This window comes from Austrofundulus limnaeus, unplaced genomic scaffold (assembly GCF_001266775.1).
Source record: "Austrofundulus limnaeus strain Quisiro unplaced genomic scaffold, Austrofundulus_limnaeus-1.0 Scaffold329, whole genome shotgun sequence".
NCBI classification, from domain to species: domain Eukaryota; kingdom Metazoa; phylum Chordata; class Actinopteri; order Cyprinodontiformes; family Rivulidae; genus Austrofundulus; species Austrofundulus limnaeus.
The window spans coordinates 266603-277430 of NW_013952731.1; the positions used below are offsets into that span (position 1 = coordinate 266603).

A 10828-nucleotide genomic window follows, 5' to 3' on the forward strand; every position below is an offset into this window, starting at 1 on the left:
ATCCATCCATCCATCCATCCATCCATCCATCCATCCATCCATCCATCCATCCATCCATCTGAAAGAAATAGGTGTTTTTTCGTGTTCGTTATCAAGATGTGTGCAAAACCGTACAAAGAATGTGCACATGCAATAGAGATAGTCTTAAAGAACAACCATTCAAAACCAGAGCTCTGCTGTCCGGTTTAATGACGGAAATCAGACCGAATCATCATCCATGAAGGGGGGCCCTGTCTTTGTCAGAGTCCCGCCCACATACAATGAACCTATTCTAATGATTAAAAAGTTCAATATGTGTTGTATTTGTTGCCAGGCATGTACCTATTAATATAGAATCATCAAGTCAATCAAAAGTCACATTTAGCAGTCATTACAGTTCTATCATAAACAAACCATACTATGTGTAATGTAACTAAATCAGTAAGTAACATAAACCCCATTAATTCCTTCACATCCATCCATCCATCCATCCATCCATCCATCCATCCATCCATCCATCCATCCATCCATCCATCCATCCATCTATCATCTTCCACTATCCAGAGTCAGGTCTCAGAGGGGCAGCAGCTTGAGCAGGGAGATCCATACCGCTCCAGTTTTTTGGGAGGATTCCAGGTGTTCCCGGGTCAGACAGGAGACCCTGACTGTGTCCAGATTCAGGGGCTGCATCTTTTGAAGGACCCAGTCTAAGTGAGCTGGGTCCTTGGTCTACCGTGAAGACCAGAAAAAAGTGTCTGTTAATTTGGACGTTCTAGCCTTCTGCTTTATTCCCACCCTTACCCTGGCGTATCTCCTGTCACCCAGCAAGCCTGACGACGCTACACTGGAGCAGAAATAGATCGAAAGCAAAATATCAGAGTTGTAAAGTAACAAAGTACAAATACTTCTTTATTGTACTTAAGTAGAATTTTTGGGTATCTGTACTTTGCTTGAGTAATTATTTTTCATCCTACTTTTTACTTCTACTTCTTACATTTTCACACAGTTATCTGTACTTTCTACTCCTTACATTTTAAATAAAGGCAAGAAGTAGAAAGTCACTACTTTTATTTCATTTTTGCTTGTTTTCATTCCAGCTTGTTATTGTAAAAAATAAATTCTATCCATATAAATTGAGTGAATTTAATTGTGGTTGAATGAGAAGTATAAATATATAAAATTCTGATACCKTATTAGTTTGTACACAAACAAATCATGTCACACTCCAGCAGGACATAATCATTCAAATAAAAGGACTGTACTTAAGAAGTATTTGTATTTCATGAATTATATTATTGTATTTGGCTGCAGCCCTCAGATAGATTTTCATTTTGGGGAAAAGTTTTGGGCAGCCTTGATAWATSTATATAAACTGAAACAGCTGGACTAGTGCATCCTAAATTTAACACAAATTAGTTATTTTAATTCAACAGTCATTTCTACATTTTTTGGAGGTCACCTCCAAATAAATGTCATTACAGAAAATCTAACTCCTCCTTTTAAATCAATACTTTTACTTTTAATACTCAAGTACAAAAAATACCAGATACTTTAATACCTTTACTAAAGTAATACTCCTAAAGTCGACTTTAACTTTTACCAAAGTATTTTTTTGGTATTATACGTGTACTTTTACTCAAGTATCACTTTGTGKTACAACACTGCAAAATATCAGTTATTATTATTGTTACAAAGTAACTAAATTAGCTCAAAAGCAATACTTGAACAACTAARGGACCTGTCGAATGTGCTCCRTCAGGGATCCACCAGATTTGTTTCTCAAATTGGGAAAAACAGGAGGAGGATTTGAATTTGGACAGCCTTCAGCGCGGTGCAGTGAAGTAAGTGGCTGACAAATTCGACCTTGGAAAGACGCAGTCCCTGAATTTGGACGCTGCCTTAGTCTCTCTAGCTTGTCCTGGGTCTTCCTTGTGGTCTCCTCCTAGTTGGACRTGCTTGAAGCATCTCCTTATAGGGTGACATCCTTACCAAATAAACCACCTCATCTGGCTCCTCTCAACGTGGAGGAGCAGCAGCTCTACTCCAAGTCTCTCCTGGATAACTGAACTTCTTACCCTGTCTCTACGAGTGAGTCCAGCTAACCCAGTTCAGCTACCTGTATCTGAAATCTTGTTCTTTTAGTCACTACTCACTGTTTGTGACCATAGGTGAGGGTAGGAACGTAGACTGATCTGTRAACAGAGAGCTTCACCTTACAGCTCAGCTCCCTCTTTACMACAACAAACCGGTACAGAGTCTGCAAAACTGCAGAAGTTGCACCGATCTGTCTGTCAGTCTCACGATCCATTCTTCCCTCACTCGTGGGATCCATCCATGTTCACCTGTTTGTTCCTTTCTGAGTTGTGGGGGAACTGGTGCCAATCTCCAGCAGTAGGAGAGGCAGGTTACATCACACACAGGTCACAAGTCCATCACAGGGCTTCATAAAGACAAAGAAGACAAACAAACATTCACTCGTCTATTCAAGCTAAAAGACAATTTATTTACCAGTCAGCCAAACATGCAGGGTGTAAATCAGCAGCTCTATCACGATACAGTTTGTTTGGTTGATGACATCATGTTTCTCTATATCACGTCTGTCATGATACATTTTCAATTCAATTCCCAAATTTGCGATCAATATGATGCGATATCATCTGCCCATCTACAATCTGTGTGTTAGACGGACGTATGACATCCATCCACTTCAGGCATATGATGATGATGATGATGATGATGATGATGTGGATCATTGTATTTGAATCATTAAATTGATATATCGATGTGGATTGATGCATTGTTACATCCTTGGTAAAAACACAGCTGCTGCAGATTTCTCAGCTGCTCTTCCATGATGTGAATCTCTTGTTTCATCACATCCTAAATGTGCAGGATTGGGTTGAGACCTGGTGATTGTGGAGGACTTTAGAGTCCAGTGGATCAGGCTTCATCAGACCAGGCACTGTTTCTCCTACAGTCCAGTTTTAGTGAGCTTGTTTGAATTGTAGCCACAGTGTTCTGGTCTTAGCTGACTGTAGTGGTCTTCTGCTGCTGTAGCCCATCTGCTTCAAGGTTGGACATGTCATGAGTTCAGAGATGGTTTTCTGCAGACTCTTGCTTGTGTTAGGTTATTTCAGCTACTTCTGTTTCAATCATCTTACATCAGTCTGCCTATTCACACAGATGTCCCTCACTGGATGTTTTCTCTGTTCTGGACAGGTCTCTTTAAACTTTAAATATAGTTGTGTGTAAAAGTCTCAGTAGATCAGCAGTTTCTGAAATACTCAGACCAGCCCATTTGGCTCCAAACCAACATTTTAAAGTCACTTAAATCCCCATCGTAATGCCTGGTTTGAACTTGAGCAAGTCGTCTTTGTAAACGCAAAGAGTTGCTGCAAAGTGATTGGCTGATTTGCTATTTGTGTGACAAGAACCTGAACAGGTAAACGTAATAAAGTAGCTGATGAGTGTGAACAGATATTGCCGTGTTCAGACACTTCGGTGTGTGTTGAGAACTAGGAACAAATACAGAAATAAGACTTGAATGTTATGTGTAATAAGTTCATACAACCACCCAGCTGGAGCCAATTACAGACATTTATTTTCACTGTAAAATGGCACTGATCAAGGAAGTGAGGTCACATATGTACACTTTTTTCCAGTTCTGGCCACTCCCAAGGGGCCTGCCGTCATGCTAACGGGGTGTTCTCCCTGCCACGTGACCAGAAACCCTTAGACCAGTGGTTCCCAACCTTTTTAAACTTGTGTACCCCCTGAGCCATTTTGTCATACCACTAGTACCCCCTCAGTCAAACGTAATGACGATTCTGCAAAACTATAATGTGCAACAGCCGAAGTCACCCAAATGAGCAAATTCTGTGAGATTCCGTGTTTTATACAGGATTCCATTTTGTGTCAATTCTCTGATTCCGTCTGCAATTTCAGCATTACAGACATCATAGGGCCCTATTTCAGTCCTATTTCTATTAAATTTTTACACACCTTGGAAATTTTTCCACATACCCCCTGTAATATGCTCACGCACCCCAAGAGGTACACGTACCCCATGTTGGTAACCACTGCCTTAGATAACAGAAAAATGACTTCTAATGTTAAAATATTTACGTGTTGTAAATGCTTCAGGTGGGTTTTAACTAATCATATCACAAGAGTACACTCTGCTTGAAATGACCGTGACAGGAGCCACTCAAAGCAGACTGTACATCAATAAATCACATCAGAACACACCCTGGTAATAAACCCTAGGAACAGGAATAAAACAGTATGTGTGATGTGTTAACAATCAGTGATAAACAGAATAGACCTATGCACAGGAATTTCGCAGCAAAGAGTAGCAACATTTTAAATTTTATTCAGAAGGGATCAGATTACAGTTCAGGTTTTTGCAGTTCCTGTTCAGAAAACGTGTTTTAATATGTCTACACAACTCAAGACCTTGGTTTGATACACTGTGAGGTCATGTTTCTACACACAAACATGGTTTGATCTATTTTAAAATTACTAAACAAGCTTTGTTTGCATAGTAAAATAACCCAGCCAAGGCCAACAAACCTTCCAGGCTTTTGGAAACACTCATGGATGCTTTAGGAAAATGCATTTTTTTTCTAAGATCTTAACACAAACAATCTGTTAGTGAGCACTGTGGGGGGAAATAACCTCCTGTTCTGATAACTTTGTGACTCTGCAGACTGTTTCTTTGTTAAATAACTCACTAGAATAAAAAGTATTATAAAGCCCATAATGATTGCTGTGCTTTATGGCAGAAATGTCTGTACTTGTGTTTCACCACAGGTAGGGTAAGTTCTGCAGAATCCACCTGAATGTTTTGTTCACCTCCAGTCAACGTTTAGTTTTAATTAGACAGGCTGATCTCTCTGAGTGTGACAGGGTGTGAACTCACTCGTCCACAGAGGGCAGCAGGATGACGTGAAAGTCAGCCACGAGCTGCGGGAGATGACAGCGGCTCTGTTCTCTGCACAGTTGTCATTTGTTAATGACGGGCCGCTCACAGGGTCTAATTGAAAGTGGWGGATTGTCTTTTTCTCTCCAGAGTTCAGCTGTGCAGAAATCAGCCAAATGTCACCGGATCTAAGCTCTGTCAGCTGAGCTCTGTTTGTCTCTCTCCTGTGCAAAAATCATCCGATTGTTTTCTTTCTTCTTGAGTCTAATAATGTGACAGAAGCCTCTGAATATATTTAAAAGACTGTGATGTTCTGACTACAATTAGCTATTTGCTTCAATTTTAGGTCATGTTCAGCTGTTATRAGCTAAAGTTAGCTTTTTAAGCTAACATCTTATTTTTCTTTCTTTCTGCTTAGTTCAGCAAACCTGTGCTCCTTATACTTCCTCATGCTAATTAAAGAATTTCCAGCTACATTTTAGCTGTTTTACTGTACATTTTGGCTGTTTTAAGTATTTTACAACACATTTATTATTATTTTATTATATAATATAAAAATAATAAAAAATAAATAAATTTTGACATTTTACACAACCTTTTTACTATCTAGGTGCTAATTTCAACTTGTGTTTGCTACCTTTAGCTTGTCCTGATGCATCTCAGTAATCCAGGTAAAAAATCAAAGGAAAAAAAATTGTACAGGTCCTCTGGACGGGTTCTTCTCTAATGAAACGTTTCGTCTCTCTTCCAAGAGACTTCTTCAGTCTGAGAGTTTCAGGCAAAATTCAGGCTTTTAAGTCCTGCCTCCAGGTGACTGATACTCACATGACCTGGCTATCGCTCACAGGTGACTGATACTCACATCACATGGCCATCGTTCACAGGTGACATGTGAGTATGAGTCACCTGTGAACGATGGTCATGTGATGTGAGTATCAGTCACATGGAGGCAGGACTTAAAAGCCTGAATTTTGCCTGAAACTCTCAGACTGAAGAAGTCTCTTGGAAGAGAGACGAAATGTTTCATTAAAGAAGAACCCGTCCAGAGGACCTATACAATTTTTTTCCTACCTTTAGCTTGTTTTTACGCTAATTTTAGCTTTTTTCTGCTTTTCCAAAACATTTTGCTCTGTTCAGCTGTTATTATGCTAAGTTAATCCTTTTTATGGTTATTTCAGCTTTTCAAATTGAACTTGCATTAACTGTTTTGTTATTAAACATTTTCAGCTCCATTTCAGCAGCTTGCAGCTAAAGTTTTCAGCAATAGGCATTCACACTTTCATTTTCACAGGAAATGCAATTTCTCTAGTTCTTGTGAGTAGGCGATTGACAGTTTTAAGAAGTGTTTGATCTGTGACTTTGTCTTTATACCCTGTCTTCATATAAACATGTATCTGTTGAACTTCTTTGTATTTTAAAAGTATAAATTTAATTGTGTTTTATTTCAGATTGTTCACCGTACTTTAGCTGCTATGCTCGGCTCTTTAGCAGCTTTAGCAGCACTGGCTATCATTGGAGACGTAAGTTTCTTTTACTCGTTTTTTTAACCCCTCACTAGTTGAGTTAGTAACAGTTGCACTGAAAACTACCTGTCTTATCAAACATGTATTTAGTCAGACTTTAAGTCAATAATGTTCCAGCAGCTTTAAGCAACCATTCTAAAAGTTTGACATTAACAGGAGATCTTGGCTCGTTAGACTGAGTTTGTTGTCCTTCCAGAATTGGGAGTGACAGACAGATAATAATAATAATAACTGCATGTGCTTCTAGTTTTTAAAACAACTATTAAAATACATTTCTGCTACTATAGGTACTGTCTAATTTGAGAAAAATACAATAAAATATTGAATCAAGACTATGTCACAATGTAGAAGTACTGATCCTGCCACTACTGAACTTTGGTCTTGAGTGTGAATTGACTGATTGGGATTTATAGGCTGTACTGCAGCCAGCCACCAGGGGGAGCACTCATCCTTTGTGGCTTCAATGTCTGGGTTCTGGTCCAGTGTCTAGTTACAGTATATCTTAATGATCTGAATGCACCCCAGATATGCAGAATGTGAGGCACTTAGCTTCTTTTCCTAGCCTAATTTGAAACAACAAACGTTTAAAATAAAGTATTAATATGGGAGTTTGAACTTACATCATTTATCTTAGATTTCTGACAATGTCAGGTACACTCTCCTCTTAAATACACATTTATTGTGGCATGTTTTTTCACAAACTATAGAAAACAAAACTTCTGGATACTACAGAAATGCTAGCCAGTTTAATGTTATTTCTGTGAACAGTGAACATTTTTAAGATATTTCAGCTTGTTTTTGAATAAAAGTTTGCAAGGTTTTACCATGTGTTGAAAACACCCAGGTGTAATTAATAATTGTATTTCATGGTTTCAGTGTAATGGTTTTGGGTCTTTGTTGCTCAGAGGGTAACATTAGGCTCAAAGCCAACCTGGCATCACCACTTCCACCTGTGCTGCTCCTGGAACCTGTCATCTGTGCAAAAACATAAAATTAAAAACACCTACAGTCACAATCTGGGCCACAGAGCAGTAACTGTGCAGCTCTGCTGCTGTGAGAGTTACATTTGTGAAAATCATCATTAAGCAAACTTTTTGCCATATCTCTTTATTTCCTGCCTTTCACAATGGTGGGTGAGCATGTAATTTCCTTTGTGTGAGGAAGTGTTTGTTAGCAAAAAAATCTAATGAATGAGTGGACAAATGTAATGAAACACTTAGAAAATAATCATTGTATCTTCATCWACATCTGGTCATTTATTTGGAGTCAACCTGATGCAAGATAATCTCTACAGCTAACTGATCTTAGCAAATATAAAAATGACTATGACTAAGTTGGTGTTACAGATACTGAGCTAAAGTTTGGTGGTAGTAGATAAGCGTAATAATCTGTCAGAGCTGATGTTTCGGACGATACTTGGTTTGCTTGTCTCATTGCTACGACTGAGCACCACTAACAAATAACAACTGAGCTCTACCTGGTATTTCCTGTATAGAAACAGTGTTTAACACATCCTCTTATAAACACTGAAAAGTACTACATGTATGACTGACTAAATGTGAAATAAATAATACAGAAATACTATTAAATGTAAAAGTAAGAGTTGTACTGACTGTTGAGTTGTGGTGAGTAGCTACTGTCTTGAATTCTGAACTCTCCCACTTTCTGACAAGAAATTCCTACTGGAAAGGCATTCCAGTCTAAACGTACGACTTGTAAGTGGGAAATTTCCACTTCCAAGTATAATTGAACCACAGAAAAAGTCGCTGGTGAAAATGCAGCGAAATTGAGRTTTTGGACTGTGATTTTTGCCTGCTAATGTTGCACCCTGTGCAGCTCCATCTAATGGTGGGATGCCTCCATTATTTTCAGGTAAAATCAAAATSAAAATGCATTATGGGAGACGTAGTTTATGGTCAATGTTGGCTTTAAAGCAGCTTATTTTAAAACATGAAAACATCTTTGAAGCTCCTGCGGGCCAAATATGGCCCGTTTATACTTTTAGTAATGCTACTTTTAAAAATATATATTAATCTGAACCTTCTTTAATAAAGACTAACTTTGGTATTAATCTTCATCTCTCTAACAGAGACCCAGTCTGGTCACAGTGGTGGAATGGATCGACTACGAGACTCTGGCTCTTCTGTTTGGCATGGTGAGCTGCTCCTCACGTTTATTTACCAACATGTTTTACAACACAATATAGAGTTTATGTTGAATCCTTAAAGATTTATGCAATCCAAACTAAAAATGTGCTTCTTTTATCTTGTCATTTAACAGAGGCATTAAAACCTGACATAAACACTGTATCTATAGAAGCAAACACGTCCTTAACCACTTAACCCCCAAAATGCCTGAAAAGGGCATATATTTATATTTTGACTGCTATGTTTGACTAGCACATTTGAATGAAAGACAAAAACATTCACACAAATTATAATTTTATGACAAGATTATAAGAAGAATTCTGTATCAAAGTTATAAAAACCTTGCAGCAACAAAGAATGATATTGTACAAAAAATTCTCCAAACACACATTGAAATGTTTCAYACAGTAACACTTCATGCAAAGACAATATTTATGTCAATATCTGGTGACTTTTTGTTTTTAAATGATCAGAATGACACACAATAAATTAAAGAAAAAAATATTCTTCTTGCAGATGGTGCTGGTGGCCATTTTTTCAGAAACTGGTTTCTTTGATTATTGTGCAGTGAAGGTGAGTACACTGAGTAATACAAAAAAAACAACAAATGTTGAAAATATGATGTTCAGTTGAATTATTCTTCTTTCGATTTGCCTTCTTCCCCCTTTGACCATGTTAGGTACTGAGTGACAAGTCTTTAAAAATAGTTTCTCACTGCTGATGCATCAAAGTCATGGAGCTTTGAGCCTTTTCTRCACTTTTTAAAATTAGCACTTGGGACAAAAATGCTTTGAATGTTGATTTTTCTGACCTGATAACAAGTATGGTTCTGAAGGGAGACCGATGAAGTTCTGATGTTTTTCTTTACATCCTCACCCAAAACATCACTGTTTTTGTTTGGACTTCAGAAAAATTGATGTTAAGTATCACATGTAGGGTAAATTTGTGTAGTTTATAGTTTGTTACAAGGTGTATTTTTCAAAGGCAACAGYGGATGTAATCTGTAAACATGTTAATCCATAGTTTTTTTAATGTTAGTACAATCTAACATATTGAAGTGTTTTTCTCCATCTCACTAAATATGCAAATAATCAAATTAGTCAGAATTGTACTCTGTTTTAGGATAAGACTGTAATCTTTGATACACAGAGGAAAGCGATCAATTATAATTAAAATATTGATAATTAATGGTGAAAGAGTAGGATTAAATAAATTTATACTTTGCCCCACTCCTTTTCGACATGCAAGCTGAATAAAAAGTGGAGCGATACTTGTGTATTTAATGTAGGTTTTTTGTGTGTGTAGAAATGAGCTGTTAGATATTCAGTTTTATTTCTGCTCAGTGTTGATGATGAAAAAGAAACAGACTTAGGTGATTCAGTGAGTGGTTGTGATCACTTTCAGCTACCTATGTACTAATGTTTTGTCCAATGTGTCTTAAAATGTATGTATTATAGTATTTTTTTTTAGTTATGGTGGCCATTTTGGATTTTTTGATTTGGCTTCCATATGTTATTGTTCTCAGCTACCACCACATCACATTTCAGCCCAATATGTCTTAAAAACGGGTGACTCATAGTCGTTCAAAATTAGCTCTGGTGGCCATCCTGAATTGTGTTTTAGCATTCAGAATTTTTAAAAATTGTTAAGAGTTTTCAGCTTTGTAAGTCTAAACGTGGCTGAAATATAGCCTTTTCAAAAATTAGCAATAAACTTCTTTTAATAAATGGCAAATGGCTTGAACTTACTGTATATATCAGTTTATCATGTCCACATGGACCCCAMAGTGCTTTAYACTTCACTGATGGTGGTAAGCTACATTGTAGCCACAGCTGTCCTGGGGCACACTGACAGAGGCAGTCAGAGAAACTTCATCGTGTTAGTGAGAAAATTAAATTTTTTAGACTGAATATGTTTTAAGATGGCAGTAATCCACTTCAGTCTTGGTGAAGTTCTGACTAATGCTGGAAACATACTCGCTCCGACGCCGACGGGTCGACGCGGGGTCACGTGGTTGTTCGGCAGTCGTTTTCGCACAGACCTTTCATAGTTCCTGCACACTGCGCCGAGCTCGGGGGAACCCCTCCCTCCCACCAAAACATACGTCACTGCAGGGAATTTCTCCCCTCAACAGCAATGCGGAAAAAAAGTCACTCACCAGATGGATTTTTATCCACATCTGTCCTGGTTAAAAAGCTCCACAGTTTCAGATTCCTCCGTGCCTGTTTATCTGTTATGTCTGTTTATCTCCATTCATG

General features: G+C 37.9%; 1 protein-coding gene across 1 annotated transcript in view; it reads left to right on the forward strand.

The window, feature by feature from the left end:
* Positions 1 to 10828, forward strand: part of oca2 (oculocutaneous albinism II) — a gene marked incomplete in the record, with an annotated part of 101344 nt that overhangs the window by 12363 nt on the left and 78153 nt on the right. Inside the window, 3 exon segments of the mRNA XM_014022428.1 lie at positions 6349 to 6420; positions 8513 to 8578; positions 9087 to 9143. Of these exon segments, the coding sequence (XP_013877882.1) occupies positions 6349 to 6420; positions 8513 to 8578; positions 9087 to 9143 (195 nt within the window).